General features: G+C 49.8%; 2 protein-coding genes across 2 annotated transcripts; one reads left to right on the plus strand and one right to left on the minus strand.

The window, feature by feature from the left end:
- Positions 1 to 1974: 1974 nt before the first annotated feature.
- Positions 1975 to 19254, minus strand: FAM217A (family with sequence similarity 217 member A). Its single transcript, XM_070361431.1, has 12 exons — positions 19127 to 19254; positions 14555 to 14654; positions 14314 to 14486; positions 11246 to 11350; positions 11040 to 11186; positions 10388 to 10472; positions 8271 to 8396; positions 7436 to 7520; positions 7259 to 7272; positions 5977 to 6051; positions 5818 to 5885; positions 1975 to 3604 (listed from the first exon to the last, which is right to left on the minus strand). The coding sequence occupies exons 1-12, from the start codon at positions 19252 to 19254 to the stop codon at positions 2392 to 2394; spliced, it is 2319 nt and encodes a 772-aa protein (XP_070217532.1). The 3' UTR covers positions 1975 to 2391.
- An 82-nt stretch (positions 19255 to 19336) lies between these two features.
- Positions 19337 to 26326, plus strand: CUNH6orf201 (chromosome unknown C6orf201 homolog). The gene is made up of 3 exons (XM_005907024.1): positions 19337 to 19529; positions 25116 to 25314; positions 26053 to 26326. The coding sequence occupies exons 1-3, from the start codon at positions 19337 to 19339 to the stop codon at positions 26324 to 26326; spliced, it is 666 nt and encodes a 221-aa protein (XP_005907086.1).

Here is a 26326-nt window from a genome sequence, read left to right on the forward strand (position 1 = left end):
TGAACGGGGCGCACGCTCCCGCAGAAGGGTTTACGAATGAAAATGAGACCTCTCAGTTCTGAAGGTGAGGGCCTGCCTGGGGTGCCGACAGGTGAAGGTAGAAGTGGGATGGATAGCGGGTTGGTGTGTAGGTTCAGGACTCAGAACTGTAGGAAACAAGGACGCGCTGGTGGGGAAACGGGTCAGGATTGAGTTAAAGCACAATCCCATTTCTGTGAAAATCTGTGGAGAGGCTGTTACACCATTTGGCTAATGAGCCTAATTGTGTGGGATTCAAGTGTCTATTATAAGGGATCCTGAACAATTTATTTTTTTTTATTGCTGCTGTAAGGTTCCAGAACTTTCTTTGAAATTAACCTAAAAACTAAGCATACCCTGGCCCCTGCCTCTTAAGTACGATTTGAATCGTGTTCTTTTCCTAGTGATACCATGGAGGAAACAAGCGACAACTGCCTCTTCAGCATTGATTAGAGTCACCCTTTAATCTCCACTCCAACTTGCCACCTTACTGGGGAGATGATATGCAAAAACTTAATAGAGACTGCCTCTGTGGGAGGGGGATGGGGGTAGGAAGAAGGCTTTTCTGTTTTTCCTCAGGTGGTGCTTGAAGTGTTAAATTCACCAGCCACCCACTAAAACCAAAGCCCACTGCCCCTTGGAACACCCAGACTCCGGTCCAGGCTGGCTGCTTCAGGCTCCCCACTCTGTATAGCGTTTTCCGGGCGTGTTCCAAGAGCCACCTGCATCAAACTCACCTGGGATACTGTGTTCAGAGTGGAGCCCTGGGCCCCTCCCAAAGACCCTGTTTCCTAAGGCTCCAAGAGAAACCAGGACCGTCTTCTTTGCCTGATTCTCCAGTGCAGAAAAGGATGTCGGTTACGCATGTGTGCAAAGTCGCTTCAATTGGGTCAGACTCTGCGACCCTACGGACCGTAGCCCGCCAGGCTCCTGTGTCCTTGGAATTCTCCAGGTGAGAATATTGACTGGAGTGGGTTGCCATTTCCTTCTCCAAGGGATCTGCCCCACCCTTGGATCAAACATGGATCAAACCCGTGTTTCTTAGTCTCCTGCGTTGGCAGGCAGGTTCTTTACCTCTCGCACCACCTGGCTAATTACAGTTTTTTGCCTTGTTCGCCAGTTGATGAGTTAAGTTTCAGCTGTTTGAGTTTCAACTAACCCAGGGTTAAGACTCCAGCAATAGGGAGTCTTGGGGACAATTCAATGAATGAGACATTTGGGCTATTCTGTGATGAGTGACCTTTCCCCGTTCCCCTTGAACATCCTAAAGCTATCCAGTCTGAGGGAAGAGGGTTGTTTCAAGCCTGTATCTGTAGCTGGGCCTCAGAGAGAACTGACCTTGCTGTCACGCCTGTGACCAAGGGCCTGGGGAAGGGTAAGTTACTGAGGCTTCAAGGAAGGACCCAGAGGGTCTTGTATGTTAATTTAATAAAATAGCAACTTCCTTAGCTTTTAAAGGCAAAGCCAATGCCCAAAGATTAGGTCAAAGTGACAGAGGAGATTTGTGGAGATGAGAAGGGTAAAGGGTACCAGTGAGGGGGAAAAAAATCACCAAGAAGGACAGATAGCATATGATGTCCCTTATATGGTGGAATCTTAAAAAAATGCACATGAACTTCTTCACAAAACAGACAGACCTACAGATAGAAAACAAACGGTTACCAGTGGGAAAGACGGAGGGATGTATGTGGAGTTTGGAATTAATAGATAACACTGCTATATGTAAAACATGACCAACAAGGACCTACTGTATAGCACAGGGGAGCTGCATTCAATACTTTGTAGTAGTCTACAATAAAATCTGAAAGTATATATATATGTATAAAACTAGATCATTCTGCTGTACACCTGAAACAGCACTAAATCAACTATAACAAAAAACTATTTTATGACTGATAGAATAAAAAAATACTCGTACCAGTGATAAGTCTGTTATACCATTTATTGATGATGGAATTACACTGGAAAATAATCATAAAGAACCACCTTGAGTAGAATGGTTTTCTGAGAGACATTCCTTAGAACATGTAAGAGACTCAAGTGCGTCAGCAGGGAAGCCCTTGGTTTACTGTGTAGCCATCTCAGCTGGGGCTCTCACAAGCCCCACTCCACAGCACACTCGGGGATTCTGTGCGCGCGCGCGTGCACGCGTGTGTGTGTACATGCACATAAGCGTGTGTGTGCACGTACGTGTGTGTGTGTACACACGAGTGCAAGTGTGCACGTGTGTGTACACGCACATGAGAGAGTGAATGAGTGAGTGAGTATGTGTGTGTGCCTGTAATACCTGTATCTCGGAATGAGGAACCATATTTCAGCTGGGCTTCTTGGAATAGATTTGCTCATGCTGAGATGCAGGAAAGAAGAGTCACGTTATTTTTGGTCAGTGGGTGAGCGCTTGTCCTTAGCTATCACTAAAGGTGATAAACAACAGTTCAGCTTCTGAATACAGAACGGTCTGCTCAGCACCACGTCTTTTCGGTAAAGTTTCTTTCTGGTCCTTGGTGCCTGAGTCTCTTCCCTGTGACTGTCAGGAAGAGACAGAGGTATGGGTGGAATTGGGGTAGGAGACTTTGGTGGCGGACATCTGGCTGAGATCGTTTTAACTAGCAGCTGAGTCGTCTGGACAGGAGTGGGCTTGATTGTGAGTTCTTGGCATGGGTTTAAAATGGAGATTTTGGGATTCTTAAAGTCATCGTGAACTACAGTGACCTGTTTTGGGGTGGCTGGGGTTTTCAGAGCTGGTCTAGAACTCCACTTGTATTTGCCAGCACAGTTCCAGTTCCACTTGGGAGCAGCGTGTTCAGGCTTGTAAGAACCAGAGCTGTTTTTAATTTTCTCATGACTTTTCTCTACACAAGCCATTTGAAGCCCCACAGGGTCAGGAGGTTTGGGCTGTCTCATTTTGGAGACAGCTTTGGAGGAAGGGGGTCGTTCGGTGGCGACTGGGGCACAGAAGGAGGTCTGGAGTCTGGGCCTTTCTCTCTGAATGGTCAGGTGCTGAAGTCTCTCCATGTCCAGCAAACGAGCCATCAGTGGCTCCAGCGAGCTGTCTGGCGTCTCCACTGTCATTTTCCAACTGTCAGATTTTGAGAGGGCTAATTTGTGCAAGTCCAAAGTACTGAAAGGAGGGGGAAGAAAATCAGGATATGGAAATACTTCATTCAGTTCCTCTGTGAAAGGTTCTTCAACATTTTCTACTGTTTCTGGCTTTAAGTGCAGGTCCATCTTTTTAAAATAGCTGAGTAAAGTATCGTTTGCTTTTTCATTTTCTGATAAATCGCTTTCATCTGTTAAATTTTCCTCCACACTGCTATTTCCATACTTCAGATTCCAGTTTGGAGCAGTTAAAAGTTCTCCACTGTTGTTTTCTAGAGTTGAGCATAAATTAATATGAGGCTCACTCCTGTCCTTGAAAGAGTCTCCATCAGCATATGGACGGCAGAGACTTGGTGGTGCCTGCAGTGCAGGGTGGGAGCCAACTCGCTTGTCCACTGACGCACCTGTCAGTGGGTTCACACCGAAGAGCCTCATGGGATTATTGGTCACATTACAGCCAGTTTCCATTGGAGATATTTTGAAATCCCTTAAAAAATGATTTATATAATGAATGGTTGGTTGCCTAGAATTAAAATGCTATTAAAATAATAAGAAAGCTTTATCAAAGACTAATGTTTAGCCCCCAATGGCATGTATATCTATCTGTAACAGAACATGTTAATTTTCAAATACGCTCTAACTATATACAACTATCTATGTTTTTAAAAGTATAGATTAAAATAATAACTGGGCAGTCCTTTGTACATGCATAGGTGACTAGACCATTCTACCTAGAAATGGCTGACTGACTCCGAATGACCAGGAGGCTACGTGTGGCTGATCATAGCCACTCGCCTATGAATATACCACATGTGTAACTATAATGTCTGAGAAGGAGGCTCTCCACCTCAAACTGAAATTACACTGAAACGTTTATTGACCCAGAATTAGACAAAAGGAAACTCAAAGAGTGTAGTCAGGTTACTTAAGAAAGGCTTCTACTTGGGCCACTGTGGTTTTTAAAAATTAGTCTAACCAAAAAAGGAAGCAAAACAATGTCTAGCTATAAACAAAAATTATCCCAGATACAGTCTATAGCAATTTCCATCTGATGGTACACTTTCATTTTAGGGGTAATACTTCTAGGTATTATATTCAAATGAAAACTGCAAAAAAGCCAGGCCATAGAATACTGAATTCACAGTTAGTATGTTTTATACACTTACTAGAAATACTGCCATGGAAAGATTTGATGCATTAATTGACATATATACAGTTCCAGTATCTTCTTGCTTCTTTTAAAGCCAACTTACACTAAAGTCAACAAGGTAGTCTTGAGGGGTTTACAAAAATACAGAAAATGGTAAAAATCTATTCATTTAGCTAAGCATTAGGTTTAATGACTTGCCTCTGAAAAATCACAGGAAAATCACCTTAAATCTATACCTAATAGCATAATCCATGTAGCAAAAAAAAAGAGAGCGAGCATGGAATCTCAATATGGAAGACTGTGGCTGGACCCGTTTGCCACCAGCGAACAAAGTGGAAATTATCCACCCTGGAGGTGGTCTGAGAGGTGAGACAATTACACCAACGCACTCTGCAAACCAAACACGTAAGCTGTCATGGCTTTTACTCTCTTTGTTGACACTGAGGAGAAACATCTCATTAGCATAATGTTTCCCTGCCCCCAAGCTTCCAACTCTGCACCATCACCAGGCCTCGCCAGCACCCGCCGTGAACACCCATCAACTCTGTAGTCCTCCCAACAGCCCACGAGATCGGCGGTTCCATTTTCTCCCTTGGACGGATCAGGGATCCCAGGGCCAGGCAGGCTGAGGTCACACATCCCGGAAGCAGAGGAGCTGGGGTTAAGCCGGGGCGGAGGGTTCCGCGCCCGTGGCCCCAGCCACTGCCCTCGCCTGACTCCATCCGCGTCCTCTTGCTTCACCTGACCTCATCCTGCGAGCTCCTGCCCGTAAAGGCAGCCTTCCCCCACCCCCCATCAGCACCATCCGCCCGGACACAAATCACTACAACCGCCTTCACGCCTCCGATCTGCCCTCAGCTTCAGCACGAGGAGGGCCGCGCCCCGAGCGCAGAGAACCTCCGCGGAGGGCACGGCGGCTGCTGGGGAAACGCCCGACGGTCAGAACGGGGAGCAGAGAGCAGCCCAGCTCAGCAACCTCCGCAGACGACGCATGACGGACAGTGACCAACGGCGGCGCTGAGTCCACGGAAGCGTCCCCGGCACTTTGACCTGCGATGTGGAGACGCCTTCCAGCTGGGTCTCCCGCACACCGAAGAACCAAAAAGGAAGAATTCGGACCCCAGAGAGGGTCTGAAGCGAGGAACGGGGTCTGCGAGCGCGAGCCGAGCTCTCACATCCGGCTCAGCCTTCCTGCCCCCTGTCCTCACCTATGGAACAGACACGATGCCAGCAGACCTCCCAACGGGACTGTCGTGCGGCTTCAGAGCGAACACAGGGACGAGATGAAAACCGTCGCTGGCACGTGAATTACTCCTGTCCCGTCGGGGCTCCTTTTCCTTTGGACGAGACGTCCAGCCCCTCCGCGGCGAGGCCTCCTCACGGCTTCCCCACACGCTCGGCCACTCCCTTTCTCAGGGCTTCCCCAGGATTTGCACACAGTCCTTTTTGCTTCTGGTTGTTTTTTGGCCTCCTACTTCAACTGAGGAGCTAATTCATCTGTAGCTATCTTTATCTCACCGAGTTAGGGGTTGACAGCCACACTCGCTCACCTGAGCTCTGCGGTGCTTGCTTCGCTCGGAGGGTAACCCCACAGCTGGAGGAGCCCTTGTTTACTACCCTAAGAAGAGAAAAACCACGGACGTTTTAGTAATGGCATGCCTTTTTAAAAATAATAAAATATTTTCAGAGTGTGATGGATAGAACCCCACCTGTGTTCTCTGGGGCACGAACTCTGAGAAAGTGAGCTCCAGCAGCAGCTGCTCTGCTGGAATTTCCAGGTGGTTCTATAAAGGGGCAGAAGACATTTAAACACCCAGCATCTCTACTCCCGACTCTCGTTCTAAGAATGTACAGTTCTTGTTCTAACCAAGCAATATATGCTAGAATCTGACAGTTCGCCCTCATATACATTTTGGTCTGTACTGACCTCAGTAGGAATAGTATAATCAATTTATAAAAATCAACTAAACAATGTTAACTAGTAAGACTTGACTGTCATTAAAATTGTCTTCATTAACAGCTCATGGTTCTACAGTGTAGTGATTAGCACATCCGCTTTACATGCAGAAGGTCCTGGGTCTGATCCCCAGTGGAACCAGCTGAGAAGACCTGTATCTTTGGACCTCCCTGGTGACTCAGACGGTAAAGCATCTGTCTACAATGTGGGAGGCCCAGGTTCGATCCCTGGGATGGGAAGATCCCCTGGAGAAGGAAATGGCAATCCACTCCAGTACTATTGCCTGGAAAATCCCATGGACAGAGGAGCCTGGTAGGCTACAGTCCATGGGGTGGCAAAAAGTCAGACAAGACTGAGCAACTTCACTTTCACTTTATTTTATTAACAGTTAACTGTTTTACATTTTGATCAATAAAAGCAAATGAAAGACTAACTCTTTCACGACTTCAAAATACAACCGTTTCAACTGACTTAATGCATTTCAAGAGCGAGACCACCTCCCTTTTGGCAGGCACCCCACTCCAGTACTCTTGCCTGGAAAATCCCATGGGAGGAGGAGCCTGGTAGGCTGCAGTCCATGGGGTCGCTAAGAGTCAGACACGACTGAGTGACTTCACTTTCACTTTCCACTTTCATGCATTGGAAAAGGAAATGGCAACCCACTCCAGTGTTCTTGCCTGGAGAATCCCAGGGACGGGGCAGCCTGGTGGGCTGCCATCTCTGGGGTCACACAGAGTCAGACATGACTGAAGTGACTTAGCAGCAGCAGCAGCAGAACATATTATATTTATTACAACGTTAATTTCCATGTATAATATTGTTATTTTGAAAAAAGCAATATAATAAGGTATTCACTTAATGACCTATTTGGAGCTTTGTAAAACAGTAAGCAAAAGCACTGACTTGACTTATTTGAAGAACTCCATAGAAATAAAATTTAAAGTTTAACTTAGAGGAAAGAAACTTTCTTTAAGGAACATACAGTGTCATGTTAATGTGCTGTGAATTATTTAAAACCAAATATTTATCCTTACCTTGTTAATTTTGCCTGAAAGAATGTGTACAGAAAAAAAATGACAATTAATAGTTACATAAAACCGGTGATACTCAAAACAAGCCCCCTTTAACATGAGTGGTTGTTCCTGTTACAGATCGGGGTGTAAGTTTCTGTACATTTATAAATATAAGCGGACACATCAGGGGTCTCTTACCACCTGTGGCGCTGTCCCTCCCAGGTGGGGGGCTTTTATTTTCAGGAGCAGGCACTTCTGCATCCAAATTCCAGTGAGACAAGTTCTAAAACAATATTTGTTTCAGGATAAACTTAATGTAAGAAAATGTTACAAGCCCAAGTACATGATTTTATAGGTCCTTTGGGTAAAATATGACAAAAGGCACCAAGTTCTATGACCCCCCACCTCCACCCCATACGGACACTCAGCATTTCTGAGGAGCAGGAAACGTTCACCTTAAACTGTTATCAGCTGGATAAGACCTCAGGAAATGGAAAGGCTTTTACAAGAATTGATGGCTTCATTTCGAAAATGATTTTAAAAATATGATAAAGTGTCCAGTTCAGTGTGTCCTGGGCACACGAGGGCTCATCCACTAGATTTTATGTATCTGAGTACCGGATCTGAGAGTCTATGAAAGTCTTTCCATCAACAGAACAAAATTCTCTGACCCTCACATACTCAACACTGACTAGCCCACATCTCATTCCAGACTCCAGATGTTGAAAAACATGCAGGAAATTTTTTTTTTTTTTAAGGCAAGACACGAATAAGGAAAGGTACAATATCTCCTGAGGACCCACGTTCCAGACACTGCTGAGCGCTGCGGGGAAAACATGGCTGTGTGCAGGGGAGGGTTGCAGTAATTCATCCTAGAAAAGAGAAAGTGAAGAGGTGGACAGTTTACTTTAAAAAAAACTGATATTTGAGGGCTTCCCTGATGGCTCAGTGGTGAAGAATCTGCCCGCTAATGCAGGAGACATGGGTTCAATCCCTGATACTGGACGATCCCACATGGAGCAGCTAAGCCCACGCAGCTCAATTGCTGAACCTGTGCTCCGGAGCCTGTAAACTGGAACCACTGCAGCTGCGAGTCCAGAGCCCGGCTCTGCGACAGGGGGCCACAGCCCTGCGAGGAGAGCAGCGCCACTCGCCCCAGCTAGACAAAGCCTGCAGGCAGCGGCAGAGACCGAGGACAGCCAAACCAAGTAAATAAATAAAAATTTTAAAAGTAATATTTGAGGGATGAACTCAGCAGCTTTGTTACCTCAAATGAGAAAACCCTTTATAAACTAATCTTTAAACAACATTCACACCAATGAAATGTTAGGTAGTATTAGGTCATCATCACTGCACTAAGGAGAAAGAGGGACACACCAGCTTAAATACAGGATTAAATACAGGATGAGAATTTAACTGATCCACAAGGAAGTTACCTCCTGGCAGGAAGGAGAGCTGGCCTTTGGAATGTGGGCCTTGGTTTATCTTTTCCTAGAGGCTTTTGTTTACAAAAAAAAGTTAATAAAATTCTTTGTTCTTTGAGAGAACGTGCTTTGGATCTAGTCTCCTCATGAGAATCTCCAGGGGTGCTCTTTAAAAATAACAGTTGAGGGCTTCCCTGGTGGTCTAGTGGTTAAGAATCTGCCTGCCAAGGCAGGGGGCACCAGTTTGGTCCTCAGCTGGGGAAGGTTCCACAGGCTGCGGAGCAACTAAGCCAGAGCGTCGCAGCTGAGCCCGAGCCGTAGAGCCCACAAGCTGCAACTCCCACAGCTAGGCCCGGGGCTCCGCAAGCAGAGAAGCCACCACAGTGAGACGCCCGCACACCGCAACCAGAGCAAGCCCCGCAGCCAGAGCAAGCCCGCGTCCAGCAAGGAAGACCCAGCACGGCCGGGGGGAAAAAAAAAAAAAAAAACTGTAAATACATGCAATTAAAAAAAAACAAAAAAGTTGAAAAACACAGATGCTGATTAAGCAGGATGAGGCCAGACACTTGTATTTTTAGAGCCTCCTGACAGATTCTCAGGCTTCTCTCTGCTCTGTAATCCTGGTTCCCTAAGGTGCAAAACAACCCGTGAGAGGAACAGCCCTACAGTAACAAGATAAAGGGCAGCGGATGAAAACTGCGCCGCTGAGATCACAACACGAGAGGAAGCGAAGTCCCCCACTGAGATCACAGCATGAGGAAGCAAAGTCCCCCACTGAGATCACAGCATGAGGAAGCCAAGTCACCCGCCGAGATCACAGCGTAAGAGGAAGCAAAGTCACCAGGTAAGGAAGGCCGTCGCCCACGCCACGTGGGCCATCGCCCACGACATCTGCCACGTTGTAAACTCCCTACAGGGGGGAACTGGGCCCTCCTACTTGATATCCACCTGCCTTGCCAATGTTTTTCACAGAAAACGTGTAAGGATATTAAACAGGTGAGCACGGTCGATGAATCAAGGGTCGATGAATCATGTTTCATGAAATCCCATTGCAATCAGAAATGTTTGGAGATTTGCAGAGAAGCTGGTTAATTTGTCCTTTGTTAAAGGACATAAAAATGTTCAGGACAGTCTACTCAGTACTCTGTAATAAGATAAACGGGAAAAGAAGTTGAAAAAAGCGTGGATATCTGTATGACTGAACCTTCCTAGGAGAAGGCAATGGCACCCCACTCCAGTACTCTTGCCTGGAAAATCCCATGGACGGAGGAGCCTGGTAGGCTGCAGTCCATGGAATACCGAAGAGTCGGACACGACTGAGCTACTTCACTTTGACTTTTCACTTTCATGCACTGGAGGAGGAAATGGCAACCCACTCCAGTGTTCTTGCCTGGAGAATCCCAGGGACGGGGAGCCTGGTGGGCTGCCGTCTATGGGGTCGCACAGAGTCGGACACGACTGAAGCGACTTAGCAGCAGCAGCAGAACCTCCCTGAGCTGTGCACCTCAAACTAAGACAACCTTGCCGACCACCTAAACTCCAATATAAAATTTAAAAACTTTTTAAAGAGAACTTTTTCCGTCTGGTCTTGCAAATGCACCGAGAGGCGGAGTGCAAACTGCTCCCAGAGACCAGCAGGGCCCGCGGGGGCACCTTGCAGAGGCGCTGACCGCAGCGGGTGGGTGGGGAGGGGATGCTGCGCCCCCGCCCGGTCCGCTGCACCTACCTCCCAGGGGACGGCCGCGGCCGGGCCGGGGCCACGGCTCTCACCGGTTTTTCTGCCCATCTTGCTCCTCGGTTTCCTGGGAATCCTGCACAGGTGTGGGACAGCACACGGAGGGTGAGGCCCGCGGTTGAGGCAGAGAGAGCGTCCAGAGGTTAAGAAAACGCTTTAGAAGAGGAGAAACTGGCCTGAGGGCAGGCCGGCTCACAAGAGGGGGTTAACTGGGAACCCAGGCCAGCCAGCCAAAGGGAGGGGGGCCACAGAAAAGAGAAAACGGGAAGACCTAAGTGACAGAAGACGGGCGCGAAGGTCTGAAGCGAGAAGGGAGCCACTATCAGATCGGAAGGTTAAAACACAAACTAGACATCTGGTGAATCGTCTGGAATTAAGACACAGGGTCGTGCAGTCTGCTTTTCAGCATTTAAGCCAGGGGCCCCGTTGGAAAGCAGGATCCACCTTCTGCACGGGCAGGGCAGATCCCCCGCGCCCCACCCCGCCAAGGGCCTCAGATCCGCCGAAAGGCCTGTTCGCCACCCCAAACGACCCTGGTCCCGGGCCACCGCCGCTCGAGGCAGAGCCTGCGGGCGCAGCAAGCGTCACGACTTTGCCGAGGCAGATTAAGGCGCGAGTTCGGACCCGCTGCAAAAACGCAGACAGACGGCAGCTACCGCGGAGAGCAGGGCGCTCGCCGGGCGGCTCCGGGAGGGACGCCGCTCGGGGACGCTCGGCGCCCGGGGAGCCGCCAGGCGGGGGCGACGGGGCGGACCGGGGGAGGCGCGCCGGGACGGGGGGGCCCGGCCTCCTAACCGGGGCGGGAGGGGAGAGAAGAGGGGGCGTCCGGCTGGCCCAGCCGCCTCTTACCGCTCGGCGCCGCTGGCCCCCGGCTCGTCCCCGGCCGCGTCTCCGCGCGCGCTGCCGCCCGGGCGCCCCAGCCGCTCCGCGCGCCCGGCCTCCGGCTCGGCGGGCCTGCAGGGAGGACAGAGCGCAGCGCCCCGTTGCCCGCCGACCTCCGCCCCGACCTTGACCCTGACCCCGGCCCCGCTCCGACCTCACCTTCGCGCCGGACCGCGCCCCCTGACCCCTGCCCCCGACCTTGACCCCGGCCCCGCCCCGGCCTCCCGCCGGACCCTGCAGCTGGTCCAGGCTCCATCCTTGACCTTCAGCCCGGCCCCGCCCCCTGACCGCAGATCCGCAGCGTGACCGCGCCCCCAACCCAGGACCCCGACCCTGCGTCCCACCCCGCCCGCGACTCTGCCCCGCCCCGCCAGCCCGCTCCCTCCTTCGAGACCCCGATTTGGGTTTGTAGTAGGATTTGCTTTCAATTCGTTGCTCACCTGTTGCATCAGAGTTACTCATTTAAATTTCTCACTCGCTACCTTTTAAACACCTTGAAGATGAGACCTGGCCTTTCTCTGACTGGCAGAGTGCCTGGCATAACAGACAGTCCGTACATGTTTGGGTTAAATTACCCCCAAAATGACGTTTTTCTGTATGGTGTGGTTACTGTGTTCGGGCATCCTGCCAAACATTTCATAGAGATTAACCAGCGTAATACTCAACAGCCCAGCGAGGGCGATACTTCTAGAGATTCTTGTTTTATAAATGACTAACCTGGCCTTAAATATTACATTTCCCAACTTATAATTTCTTGAAAAATAGTGACTTGGGTACATGTGGGCGTCCACATATTCCTAGCTAACACTGACCAATGTGTCTAAGTGGGAAGGGTTTTCTGTTCTCCGGCTGGAAGACAGAAATGGTGTGTGTATGTGGACACGCGTGTGTGTTTCACATGTGAGTGCATGTCACGTGTGTAGCTTATGCAGCCCCCATCCTTGCTTTCTGTTTCTGCTTTTCCTTTAGCTTCAGAACTTGACCTGGTTCCTAATCCCCTCAGGTCCTTCTGGGCTATGGCACCCAGGAATAAGCACATCCTCTAAGATCCTCTCTTTTCCTTGATGGAACATATTCTTAAAAACTCTCCTGTTCTGTTTGATGATTCTTCCTGTCTCTGGAGACTTTTTGAAGGCTTTGCATCAGCATCAAAACCCTGCCTCCCTTCCTCCAAATTGATAAGGTTTTTAGCATCACATGTTCAACACGGCAGTGACCGCACAGCCCCCGCAGGGTGTTCTGGGAAAGCAAGGGGCCAGGCCTCCTGAGGGGCGGAAGGGCCAAGCCGTGGATGTGGAGGATGCCGGGCAGCAGCCGGGGAGCCCAAGCAGAGCCTGGCTGCAGGCTGGTCTGCCCCCAGTCCAGCCCTGAGAGTCAAGGTGCGGGTTGGACGTGGCTGTTTTCCAGAGCAGCTCAGGTCCTGGGCCAGCCTTCTCAACCAGCCCCAGGCCTCTGCGGGATTCGGTTCTGCCGGTAGCCTTACTTCCAACCCAGTCCTCCCTATTAACCCATGAAGCAGGGCCAGGTTGCCTCTGTCTCTTGGCATTGGACAAGCTCTTCCGTCAGTCGGGACGGAGCTAGTCTGGGTGGGCAGAAGGGGAGCTCCTCAGGCCACACACCCTGTGGGCCAGGGGCCTTCTCCCCACCTCGGGTTCTCTTGCTGTGGGAAGGTGACACGGACCCTTGACAACTATTTTGGCGAGCGCTCTGACATACATTCCTTCTCGTTGTCCAGGCTTATGGACAAGGTCAGGAACAACAGTGCTTAACTTCTCGTTCTCCTGAAGGGAACAGTTCTCTGCATCCGCCTCCCTCTGCTGACACCCTCCGTGGCTCCACACACTCCCTTCCTGCTCCCTTGGTTCTCCCAGGTATTGCCAAGCTCGGGGCGGGGCATGTTCCGCTGAAGGATCTTGTGCAGTGTAACTATGGGCTTGCTTTCAGAAAGTCAGGACCATCTTTTCTAATTCCTAATATGCATTTCTTTGGCCGCAGTGCGTGGCATGCAGGATTTTAGGTCCCTGACCAGGGACTGAACCCATACCCCTGGGAGCGGAAGCCTGGCGCCCTAACCATTGGACCACCAGAGAAGTCCCAATAACGTGCATTTCTGCTCTCCACTAAGACTCCGTAACAGCGGGAAAGACTCCCATTCAACTATGGGCAGCTTGCCTTTAGTGTATCCAGGTAACTCGTTTTCCCCTACCCCACCCCCCACCTACCTCCCCATTTTCCAGCTTCTGGTTTGTCTTTCAGTCAGGGCCAATTATATTTACCTCCAATTTAGGACTCCATTTCTGTGAGATTTACCTTAAATAGCCTAACTTCCTTGTATTTGTGTAATTCTGCTCTAAGAAATATTCATGGAGTTACTTTCAGTTACAAGTTGTGTTTTTGTTTTAAAAATTAAGCTGTAACACTTTCCTTCCTTATTTGGGAGGCCCCAGTTTTGTTGTAAGAAATCTTGTTTAAAATCTGTTCCTGGAAGGTGTGTGATAGACACGTGCACGAATATCTTTCCAAACGTAAGATAAGCACGGACATCAGTACGTTCCACACCTGCCTCTGTTGATCCAGTTCTCAATCATATTTCCACCTTTATTTCGATTTTTCTGCAAGATTTGATTTCTGCTACCTGAGTTGCTTTATATGTCTCCCTATCCTCCAGATGCCTGTTCTCCGTAGCTGGGTTTCCTTAGCTTTATATCCCCCACTCACTTTGGATTTTGGTTTGGGGTTGGGGATCAGAACTTACTCTCTGGGTGGCACCGGCACTGAAGAACCTGCCTGCCAGTGCAGGAGACCTAAGAGATACGGGTTCAGTCCCTGGGTCGGGAAGATCCCCTGGAGGAGGGAATGGCAGCCCACGCCAGTATTCTTGCCTGGAGAAACCCATGGACGGAGGAGTCTGGCAGGCTACAGTCCATGGAGTCACAAACAGTCGGACACACTCAGCAACTTAGCACAGCACTTACACTCTGCTGGCAGGAGAGGTGTGGCGTGGACCCTCCTCCTGGGAGCTGGGGCCTTCCCACCTCAGCTGCTTGGAGCGGAACACTCTCTTCAGCACGCTCTCCTTCAGGAACCTGGAGATGATCCTCTCTCTCTGGACATTACTGAACACCTTGCCCTCGGGAAGCCAGCTGAGCTTGTCACACCCACCATGGAAGAGGGGGAGCGGGAGGAGCTCGGGAGACACGGCAGTCCTCTGTGGGAACAACGACAAAGAAAGGAATTGCCGGTTACCTGGAAGTCAAGAATGGGAGACCAGCCTACCCAAAAGACCAGCGCCCAGTCCTGCAGCAGCTCTGCTGTGGGAGCAATCGCGCTGATAACACCTGCCCCCCGCCGGGGGGCTGCCAGCCCTTCAGGGCAACTCAGGGCATCACAGTGACCGGAGGAGCAGGGGCAGGCCAAGCGGAAGTCTTCCTGATCCTTTCTTGGGAGAAGATAATACTCGACCCCAGGTTCGGTTTTGAGAGGTAAATGTACCAGTCACCACAGAGCAGAATTATAAGTAAGAGGGGTTCAGAACAAGGCTCACAGGGGAGGGGTTTGTGTCCTCAACATCAGCACCGCAGGCTGAGAGCGGTTTGGCCACAGTGAAAGTCACGCAGCTACTATACTGAAGGTCACAGCTGGGCTTGGCACCGCGCCTGCCCTGTGAAGACTGTTCACACCCCCCGCCCCCAACAGTGTTCTTGCCACCGCACCATCATCAGAACAAAGGGATGGAATCTGGCTCCTTGAAGAAGATGTACCTGTGGCAGAAAACATTTATTCCTCCAAGAGTTTATTTAAAAATAAAAGGTAATCATCGTGGCCTCCTGATTTCAGCCAAGGTCAGTAAATTTGCTGCAAAGATTCCAACAGTTGTTATTTAGAGCAAAGAGTAAGAATATATGGATCAACTCGAAGACTTCGAGAGCCAGCTAATGGTTGCCGGGTCGGGGGCAGTGTGGTGGGGGGATGGATGGGGGAAGGGATAGTTAGGGAGTCTGAGATCGACATGCACACACCACTATATTTAAAATGGACGGACTTCACTCCGGGTCTGCTGGGAGCCAGCATGGGAGTCCCCACCCATGACAAGGTCATGTGGGAGAGTTCTGGTGGGCAAGGCGAGCCAGAACTCGAGGGGTGCCCCTCTGGGCCTGGCTGAGCGTCTACCCCAAAACCAGAGTCTGTCTGTTTTACTGCTTCATGACTTTCATCAACTCCTCTGACAGTCACGGGGGTGGGGTTATCCCCGACACCTTTTCTCTGAAGGAAATCAACTTAGAGCTCTAGCTAATTAGCCTCCTGGGCATAATAGGAGTGTTTCAATCCAAACCCCTCTCTAACTTGGGGTTAGATGGCTCTCTAACTTGCCTGACAGGTTTACCTGGACTCCTACAGCTACAAATATGATTGTTTACAGTCTCCCAACCCTGAGAGGCACAGGAAGCTTAAGATATTCAAATAGTATAGAGCCTCTCGGAGAGTCAGAAATTGTCAGAATAGAACTAGTAGAAGATTTCATTGTTGAGCCAATGCTTGCTGCCAAGTTTCCACATCCTCTGTATTGTATCCTTGGAAGTGTATTAATTAATATAGTTGGTATGTAGAAAAAATAAGTAGTGGCCTTGGTGTTAACAACTTTAGACCCTTAAGGTAATAAATTCTTTCCTTTGTTGTAAACCACTGCACCTCTGCCCTATAGGAATGCAACTTTATCTAACACCTTCAGAGGATGGCACCAAACTTTAAAATAATTACTCTTAGAGAAAATAAGTCTTATGGTTGACAAACCTTTATCAGAGGCATAAAATGTTAACAGGCCTTCTGGCCAGAAGATGATGTAAATTACCTAAACCATTTGTATACGATAAGTTGGCAGAAAAGAAAGCCTGGTCTCAATAAGGATCAAAGAGTGCTGACTTTTCATGATTTCGCACCCCCTATTATCCTCTATGCGCAACTTAGGGTATATAAGCTCCCTTTGAAAATAAAGCTACTGGCCTTGCTCAACAGGCTTGGTCTCCCCGTGTCGTTCTTTCTCATCTCCTTTTCTTTCCTTTTGTCTCTACTCTTTCTTCAGGCCAAAGTAATTGGAGTGTGGGGGTACATTGATTTCCCAAGTAAACCAATTATAATTAGGCCTCTGATTCTCTCCACTGACGCTATCCCTTTAATCGTTTAATCGCCGATGCCGTCCTCCTGAGGGAATCCCTGGATCCTACCGGGGCTGGACCCCAGGAGGGGTCCAGGGGTTAAGAATCTACCTTGCTGTGCAGGGGATGTGGGCTCAACCCCTGGTCGGGGAACTAAGATCCTGTGTGCCACAGGGCACGAAGCTCATGCGCCAGCACTACTGAGCCTGCGGGCCGCAACAAAAGAGAGGCCTGTGTGCCGAAACCAAACCCAACACAGGCAGAAACAGACACTGCCTTAAAGATACAGTGGGAACCAATAAGGGCCTACCGCACGGCCCGCGGAGCTCTTAAAGATACAGTGGGAACCAATAAGGGCCTACTGCACAGCCCGCGGAGCTCTGCTGCATGTGATGCGGCAGCCTGGATGGGGCTGAGCTTTGGGGGAGAACAGATAACGTGTGTGTGTAGGGCTGAGTCCCTTTGCTATCCAGCTGAAACTATCACAATATTATTTGTTAATCAGCTATACCCGGATACTAAATAAAACGTTAAAAAGAATATATGGGTCAAATAAAGAACAGGCTTGTGGTTGCCAAGGGAGAGGGGAGTAAGGGAGGAATGAACTGGAGTTTGGGGTTAGCAGATGTGAGCTGTCATATATAGACGGGGAAACAAAGTCCTCCTGTAAAGTGGAGGGGACTATATTCAACATCCTGTGAAAAACCATAATGGAAAAGAACATGAAAAAGAATGTGTGTATATGTATAACTGAGTCACTGTACAGCAGAAATTAGCACATTATAAATCAACTATACTTCGATAAAAATATAAAAAGAACATATAGGTCAATTTATGTGAACTGGAAAAAATCAATTTTAATAGATCCCTTCCTTGGCCTTTGAATGGCTTAAAACATGGTTTGTTCTTCCCTATTTATGTGAAAGAGGATTTAGAGTAACCCAGTCACATCTGCTTGGAAGAGAGAAACTTCTGGCTTCCAGAATATTCTACCCTCCCCCTTCACCAATTCCTTTCTCTCTCCAAAAGCACCCATGAAATTATGAGACTCACACCCAATCCCAGGGATTCTGGTTACTTCTATACCTATTCAAAAAGTATTTGTATTTAAAGTGCATCTTTCTGTTTACTTTTTAAAGTTGTATTTTTTAAATTTGCAAGTTGAAAATTCAGAAGTGGAATTTTGTGTCTCCTGTGCTGGGGACCATGATACCATCATCATTTTCTTATAGTCCTGGCCAAGGGTTTTGAAGTTTGATAAAAAGCTGGCACTCAGGGACTCCCCCTAGCAGTCCAGTGGTTAAAATGCTGCACTTTCAGTGCAGGAGGCACGGTTCTACACCTGTTCGGGGAACAAAGATCCCCCATGCTGCGCAGCGCCACCAAAAAATAGGGGAAAAAAAAACCAAACAAAAACTCACAAACACTCCTAGCTTTCACCACCTGAAGTTGAAGTGAAGTTGCTGAGTTGTGTCCAACTCTTTTCGATCCCATGGACTGCAGCCTACCAGGCTCCTCCATCCGTGGAACGTTCCAGGCAAGAGTACTGGAGTGGGCTGCCATTTCCTTCTCCAGGGGATCTTCCTGACCTGGGGATCAAACCCAGGTCTCCCGCATTGTGGGCAGATGCTTTACCCTCAAAGCCACATGGGAAGCCCAGTTTTTACCATGGCTTTCCCTGTTTCTGACCATTTGGCAGTGTCATTGTCCAGCCAGTTCATGGAATAGACCAACTATGGTGAGCCTGGCTCAGTTGGAGCCTGGCCAGGACTACCTATAATAGATTTCATTATTTGCATTTTTGCCCAATTTCTGGGAGTAGTTCTTGGCAACTTCTGTCTTTCTTGGGGGCTGTGCTGTCAGGCGTGGTGGTTTAAGATTATTTAGTATGTCTGCTTTTGTTATTTTATTTCTTTCTTTATTTTTATTGAAGTGTAGGTAATTTGCAATGTTGTATTAGTTTTAAAGGGCTTCCCCAGATGGCACTGTGGCAAAGAACCTGCAGAAGACGTAAGAGATTTGGGTTCCATCCCTGGATCGGGAAGGTCCCCTGGAGGAGGGCAAGGCAACCCACTCCAGTATTCTTGCCTGGAGGATCCCATGGGCAGGGGAGCATACGTGTATATCAATGTGATTCAGTTATACACACATCACACATACACACGCACACATATGCATTCTTTTCTGAGATTCTTTTCCGTTCTGTTGAGAGGTCATTGCAAGCCACCGAGTGCAGTCCTCTGTGCTGCACAGTAGGCCCTTGCTGTTTGCCTGCTTGATCTTCCGTCTGCTTTTGGTCCACGATGGAGAATGGCTTCTCTAGGAAAGCCGGAGCTGAGCATCTTTTGTTTGCTTCCTTTTGTCTCCTCGTGTTAGTCTGGGTAAGAAAATAAGCAGCAGCTGAGCTTCTTACCTGGGTTAATCTGGACATGTCCTCAGCCGTGGACAATGACGCTCTTTCCCCGGTTCTGCTTGGAGACCTCGCTGCTGTAGCCACACTCCCGGGGGCCAGGTTGGTCTGCAGATCCTTAATTAGATTCACACAAGGTGCTCGCCTTCCACTGGGGGCCGGATGGGAACATACCACTGATGTGCGCACACCAGGTCCCCCTCCTGTAGGAAAGCACCCTGCCTTCCTTAGGTATCGTCCATGTCTGGACAGGAAACAGGTTTCTGCCTAAAATCCCCGTCAGACCCTGGGTATTCGTGAAAGGCGAACTTCCTCTGGTTGGGAGGCGCGAGGCGCTCAGGGTTCCAGGCTGAGCTCTGGGCTATTGTGACCCTCAGAACGCTCAGCAGCAGAGGGCAGAAAGGAGGGCCCATGGTGCCTTCCTGGAGATGACGCTGCCAGGGCCTCCCCGCCTCCGCTCTCCTTCCACTCTTCTCCGTAACTCGGAGGGTCATCATGGGGACAGCCAGCAACAGCCAAGTGGAGCTGAAACTCCCGCTCCTCGAGAAGCCTAAGACCCCGAAAAACTACAGCCACCCCGAGGTTCTCCATCGCACCTTTGAGACTCTGTCCAACCTTCACAAGCTGCTTCCCAATCATCTGATGGAGCTGCTCCACTCCTGCAAGAGTGAGGAGGACAAGAAAAAATGTATGTGGGCAGAGGGTGGGCGCCAGCTCTTTAGGAAGCCTGCCCTTTACCGTGGTACCCACGCCCCTTCTGAAGTCATGCGTGTGTGTGTGCTAAGTCGCTTCAGTCACGTCCGACTCTTTGTGACCCCATGGACTGTAGCCTGCCAGGCTCCCCTGTCCGTGGGATTCTCCAGCAAGAATGCTGGAGTGGGTTGCCATGCCCTCCTGCAGGGGATCCTCCCGACCCAGGGATGGAACCATCTACTGCATTGCAGGCAGGTTCTCTACCACTAAAGCCACCCGGGAAGCCCCTCTGCAGTCACGAGTGCTAAGCTAGTCCTGCAGAGCAGGTGTGGTTCACGCCTGAGGCCTCGACCGCGTCCGTGCTTCGTGCTCAGAGCTCACACGCGGTTCACCTACACACTGGCCTTCCCAGCGCCGCCTCCTGCTCCTCTTAAGTTAGACTTATATGAATCTGTGGAAAGACGGGAAGGGGCCTAAGTGACAAATACCAGTGAATGTACAAGTTCAGTCCTAGATCTGGTTTTAAGCTTAGTGGGATATCTTCCCAGTTAAAGGCCAGGCTTTGAAGTTCATTCCTCGGCTCTGTTTCCTACCCCTCCTCCTTTCCTTTTCCAGGCTTGCACCGCCCTGGAAGAACACTGTTTTCCCCCAGGCCTTACAGGCTCTGCAAGGTGGAGTGGCTGCCCCTCCTGGATCCGCCAGGGAGGGTGATAACTGGACTGATTTGCAGAGTTGGGTGGAGTCTGCCTCCCATGTTGTTTAGCTCAGGTGAAGGGCAGAGGTAGAGGGCAGCCACTGGCCCCCAGGGGCTTAAGGAGTGAAGTGGCAGCTGCCGCACTGATGAAGACACAAGTTCTGGGTAGGAAGGCGGGTATCGGGGTGCTGATTTTAGAACACAATGGCTGATTTGGCGAGTTGTCTTCTGGTGGTGGTGGCTTAGTTGCTAAGTCGTGTCCGACTCTTGCGACCCCATGGACAGAAGCCTGCCAGGCTCCTCTGTCTGTGGGATTCTCCAGGCAACAGTATTGGAGTGGGTTGCCATTTCCTTCTCCAGGGGATCTTTCCAACCCAGGAATCAAATCTGGGTCTGCTGCATTTTGTCTTCTGAACGTACAGTATTGTGAATCAATCCCAAGATCCAAGTTATATTAAAGATTACGTAACAATCAAGAAAAGTGTAAGCGACTCAGAATAGACAGACATTATACACTGGCAGTTCACAAGATGAAATGCAAACCGCCAATAGACATGAGAGGTGTTCACACACTCTGGTAATCAAGGAAGTAACAGAAAACCAACGAGGGGTTTTCCCTGTGGTCCAGTGGCTAAGACTCCAAGCTCCCAGTGTGGGGGGCCTGGGTTCAGCCCTTGGTCGGGGAACTCGATCCCACATGCCACAGCTAAGAGTCTGCAGGCTGCAGTTAAAGATCCCGCTTCAGCGACAGAGATGCAAGCTCTTCCCTGCTGCAACTGAGACTCAGTGCAGCCAAAGAAAAGAAAGAAATATATTTAAAAAGATAAATCGAGGAGATATTTTTAAGCCATCAGAGAGGTCAAATTTTGTAAGATCAATAATGATAAACACATGGGGAAATTAATAGCCTCACAACTAACTGATGGTATGTTCATTGCTTCAGGCTTTTTTGAAGGTAACCTGAAAGTCTTTGTCAAAGTTTAAAATGTATGTTGCTGGCTTACTGAATGAGTTGAACTCAGTAAAGAGTAAGCAGAGTGTCCTGGGACTGCCAGGATGTAGACCCACAGACTGGGGGGTTAAAGCAACAAATGTATGGTCTCGCGGCCTGGAGGCTACAAGTCCAGAGCCAGAGTGTCAGCAGGCTCTGAAGCGGCTGGGAGAGGATTCTTTCTTGCCTCTTCCTGGTTTCTTGAGTTCGCTGGGAATCCTTGGTGTTCCTTGATTTGCAGATACATCACTCGACTCTGCCTCCGTTGCCACAGGTGCGTGTGCACACGTGACATCCATCTTCTCCGTGGGCGGCCACTATCTGCGTGTAGGAAGGCGTCTGTCCTCCCACAAGGAGCCCATATTGGATTAAGAACCTGCTCTGCTCCAGAACAGGGCTTCCCAGGTGGTCCTAGCAGTAAAGAACCCGCCTTCCAATGCAGGGGATGCAAGAGACTCGGGTTCAACCCCCAGGGTAGGAAATGGCAACCCACTCCAGGAGTCTCGCCTGGAGAATCCCCATGGACAGAGGAGCCTGGTGGCATACAGTCCATGGGGTCGAACAGAGCCGTACACGACTGAGTGACTTAGCGCACACACTGCTCCAGTATGACCTCATCTTAACTACATCTGCAGGGTATTTCCAAGTGAGGCCACATCCGGGGACACTGGGGCTTAGGAGACGCTACAGTCCCCAGAACTACAGCACCTCTGCCTAAAGAAATCCTCATGTGCCTAACAGAATGCTTAGCTTTTTCTTATATAGTTAAGTTTGTTGTTCATAGTTGGATATCTGGCGCCACTGGATGCTTTTCAGACCGTGTGGGCTTAGGACAAGACTGAGACAACAGAAAAATGCGCATGCTAAAATCCTGTTAGATATGCATGTCCTTCAATTCAGCGTCCTAGAGAAATACTGGCCCGCCCTGCACACAGATGCAGGAGCAAAGGTGTGTGCTGAAACACTTTTATAAAGGTGAAAAGTTCTAAAAAACCTATTATCATTCAACCACAGAATGGTTAAACAGACACCTTCATACTGCGAAATACTGTTAAAAAAAAAGTCGATATTAAAACATCTACAAAACACACTGCAGAGTTTTAATAACAGCGATTCCATTTTTGCCAAAAGAAGAGTGTAAATTCAGAGATGGGAATATGTACATGAATGTTTAGAAAAGGGTTCTAGATGGAGACACAGCAAATTCGGGACGGTGGCAGGATAGCGACGACGGGAAGGAAGAGGTTCCTTTGACTGTTGTTGACTTTGAACCTCTCCGGCAAAGATGGGTTTATTCGGTATCCACGGAGAAGTGCAAATCAGCAAACCACAAGGAAGTCAGCACAGGGCAAGGACAGGAGAACGCTTTCACGGAAGGTAAAGGAATCCGGAGGGCAACCAACGGAGTGAACAAACCGGCTGAGTCCCGCGGGACAGGAGGGAGGGGCGGGTCTTTCTTCTTCCGGTTTGGGCTCCGCTGTGGACACAGGGCTGAGAGCGCCCCCTGCTGGTCTCCTGGCTCTGAGGTTTCTGTTGATTAATTTTCTGCGCTGTGTACACTGCTTCCCTGGAGAAGGCGATGGCAGCCCACTCCAGCACTCTTACCTGGAGACTCCCATGGACGGAGGAGCCCGGTAGGCTGCAGTCCATGGGGTCGCAGAGAGTCGAACACGACTGAAGTGACTTGGCAGCAGCAGCAGCATACTGCTTCCCTGGTGGCTCAGACAGTAAAGAATCTGCCTGCGACTTGGGAGACCTGGGTTCCATCCCTGAGTTAGGAAGATCCCCTTGGAGAAGGGAAAGGCTACCCACTCCAGTATTCTGGCCTGGAGAATCCCATGGACAGAGGAGCCTGCCGGGCTACAGTCCATGGGGTTGCAAAGAGTCGGACATGACTGAGCGACTTTCACTCACTATACTTAAGTTGTTTAATTTTATTTTAATGAACGTCTTTCCATGCATCTTTAATTTTTGTAATTAAAATTCAGTTTTAAAATTGAAAATGCAGTGAGCGTTTATGTGAGGTTCCGTTTTGATTTCTCAATGATATTCCAGTTACATGTTGATTTATGGACTTTGTTCTCCTAGCCTTCCAGTGTAGACACAAATAGGTATGGACACCTTTAGCAGTTGGTAGCGTTCCTGCCATGCAGGCTGCGGTCCGCTGAATTATCCATATATTTGAAATCCTGACAACCAAGCAAACCCTACACTCATGCTGTGGGGCGGGGGGAGCCTGAGGGAGGCTGGGCGGCCCAGCTGTGTGGTCATGGGGCTAAGGACCCGCTGCGAGAACCCTGGCCTTCACCCAGGAGCTCCGTACTCAGGCCTGCTCTTGAGTCACTTGGTGTGATTGTCTGGCCTCTAAGGATGAAGCTGATCACTGTCATCATACCATTTAGTTCACTTAGTCTGCATGAGGCAGTGTTCCTGGGGGTCTCTACCAATTACCCTGCCTAGGAAGGACCTTCAGGGATACAGCCTGTGGAATAACGGGGGCTGGATGAGCTCTGATCTAATTCGATGCAGGGCCGCCCTGAATCTCCTGAGGCTCAGCTCCTCTTGCTGCAGCAGCTGTGTGACAGCTTCTTCTCCATGCACCTGACTGGGTTGCAGAGATGCTCGGAGCACGGCCTGCAAACTGGCTTTTGCTTCTCAAAGTGTTACCAGTTGGCAAAGAGATAAAAAGCCTGCCCTGCAAGATAACTCAGCTATGTCAGTAAACAACGTGCATTTTAACTGACTTCCCTTCTCCCTCCCTCTTTTTTTTTGGTGGGGGTAGAGATGGTTTTGATGAAGGAAGGAAGCGGTGTCCTGGAACACTTTCTGACACAAGTTCTGTCTCACTGCCGACGGGTGACTTATGGGCCATCCGTGTGAAGCAGCAAGTGTGATGTCAGGGCAGTGTGTGGTTACTATCACTGAAGCACTTGACCTTTGAGAATCACAGACAGATCACACCATCGACCCTCAGTGCCTGCCCTGTGCATTCCTTCATTCTCTGCTTGCTGGGCGTCTCTCAGATGTCCAGGACCAGGCTAAGGTCTAAATGCTGCTCACAGGTATTTTTGGAATGAAGAAATGGCAGAGCTAAAGAAAGAAAGAAAGTCACTCAGTCGTGTCCGACTCTTTGCGACCCCATGGAGTGTAGCCTACCAGGCTCTTCCATACATGGGATTTTCCAGGCAAGAATACTGGAGTGGGTTGCCATTTCTATCTCCAGGGGATCTTCCCGACCCAGGGATTAATGGCACAAATAGCCATTCTCAAACCAATGCCATGTGACTCTTCCCAAGCAGAGATGGGAAGAAACACCGAGTTACTCTAATGCTCGCTGCACCAGGGCTTCCCTGGGGGCTCACATGGTGAAGAGTCTGCCGGTTGGAGAAGGAAATGGCAACCCACTCCAGTACTCTTGCCTGAAGAAGCCCTTGGACAGAGGAGCCTGGCAGGCTACAGTCCATGGGGTCGCAGAGTCAGACACGACTGAGTGACTGACACACAAAATGGAGGAGATTCTTGCTGGCACAAGGGTACACTTATCTGTTCTCCCATCTCCTGCAGGAAGCAGGATGGGGCAGACAGCACCTGGCAGGCAGGACGGGTCTCCACCCTGCCCCCCACCCCTTCTGGAAGATTGGGGCAGTTGGCAACAGTTGGCCTCGGGCAAATAAAAGACAAAGTTGTTTACTGGCTAAAAAAAAAAACAAATCTGCCTGTAGGGCAGGAAACCTGGGTTCAATGCCTGGACTGAGGAGACCCCCTGGAGAAGGGAATGGCAGCCCTTCCAGTATCCTGTCTGGAGAATCCCACAGACGGAGGAGCCTGGCTACAGTCCAGGGGCTTGCAGAGCTGGAGACAGCTGAGCGACTAACACTAATTTATTCTACTACTAGGTGAGAACTCTGAATTCTCTGGCTTAGAAAGGATCTTAGAAAGACATCAGTTTCCAAGAGAGATTAATCTGACCCCCAAACCAAGCAGTATGCCCCTGTGGAGAAGGAGGCAAAACAACGACGCCAATCAAGGGTGGAAGACGTGCCGCTTGTGGGGTAAAAACACGAAGGATCCTCCGACGTCAACCATCGTCGTCAGGTGGGGGCCAGCTTTGTCCCGGGCAGGCCTGTTTAGAGATGTTACAGGATGACCACGAACCCGATGCCTTAGCGAAAAAGTGACTTGAAGTTGTCTCTGGCATATGTGGTTGAGTGTGAAAACAAGCTCTGCTCTGCATAAAACACACGAGCCGCCTTTTCACCCCCTGCCGCACCCAGGGTCTGTAGGCATGCTCAGAGGCGGAGCAGGCGTGTGGGATCCCCGTGGGCCGCCGCATTCCAGGTCGGGGAGCAGAGACCTAGCAGGGCTGGAGGGGGATCCTAGGGACCCAGCCACTGAGCTGCAGGCTTTTATGCTGCACAAGTCAGGAAGCACCAGCCCGCCCCAACTCGGCCAGGGACCCAGGGCACAACCCGAGTGGCAGAGCCTTGCCTTTATTCCTAGTTCACCAGTTTCCTTCTTTCTCACGTAAGCATGTACAAGCTATACATGTTTCCACTCAGCACCAGTTTCACTATACCCCGTAAGTTGTGTTTTTATTAGATTACAAGGACAGTGAAGGCAGCTTTCAGATGTGTTTTTTATAAGAGACCCTCTTAAATGAGAATGAAGATGAGACAATACATGAGGAAATAACCACTGATTCGGAATATCACGTTCCTGGGAAATGGTCTAATTCTCCGTGTCTTTTTGGCAGATGATAGGGGTGGAATGAAGCTAAGATTCTAATTGACCCTCTGATAGTCCTGCTCCTTTCTGCTCACTCCCCGATGCCAGGTGGCTGAAAAAGAACATGCAACCCACCGAAGACCTTGCCTCGGTCACACAGAGGTTGTCGGTGTTCGGGCCGATCGAGTCGGTGACGCTGTGCGGACGGCAGAGCGCCGTGGTGGTTTTCAAACACGTGGTCTCGGCCTGCAACGCGGTGAGCGCGTTCCAGAGCAGGGCGCCGGGCAGCATGTTCCAGTGTGCCTGGCAGCAGCGGTTCATGTCTCGAGAGCTGAGGCTGCCCCCGACCAAGAGCCCACAGAAGTTCCCCAAGCGCGTTTGA

The sequence above is a fragment of the Bos mutus genome, chromosome 23 (assembly GCF_027580195.1).
Source record: "Bos mutus isolate GX-2022 chromosome 23, NWIPB_WYAK_1.1, whole genome shotgun sequence".
Classification (NCBI taxonomy): domain Eukaryota; kingdom Metazoa; phylum Chordata; class Mammalia; order Artiodactyla; family Bovidae; genus Bos; species Bos mutus.

What these genes read in the sequence shown, in the direction of transcription:
- FAM217A (XM_070361431.1), bottom strand. Translation starts at nt 19,254, where the DNA reads ATGGGCCCTCCTTTCTGCCCTCTGCTGCTGAGCGTTCTGAGGGTCACA. An exon ending in TTCCGCTCCAAGCAGCTGAG is followed by an intron (nt 11,351 to 14,313) that starts GTGGGAAGGCCC and finishes TCCTCCCTGCAG; the next exon opens with GCCCGCCGAGCCGGAGGCCG. An exon ending in CCGCGGCCGTCCCCTGGGAG is followed by an intron (nt 8,397 to 10,387) that starts GTAGGTGCAGCG and finishes GGCTTTGTCTAG; the next exon opens with CTGGGGCGAGTGGCGCTGCT.
- CUNH6orf201 (XM_005907024.1), top strand. Translation starts at nt 19,337, where the DNA reads ATGGGGACAGCCAGCAACAGCCAAGTGGAGCTGAAACTCCCGCTCCTC. An exon ending in TGAGGAGGACAAGAAAAAAT is followed by an intron (nt 19,530 to 25,115) that starts GTATGTGGGCAG and finishes TTCTACTACTAG; the next exon opens with GTGAGAACTCTGAATTCTCT. An exon ending in ACGTCAACCATCGTCGTCAG is followed by an intron (nt 25,315 to 26,052) that starts GTGGGGGCCAGC and finishes CCCCGATGCCAG; the next exon opens with GTGGCTGAAAAAGAACATGC.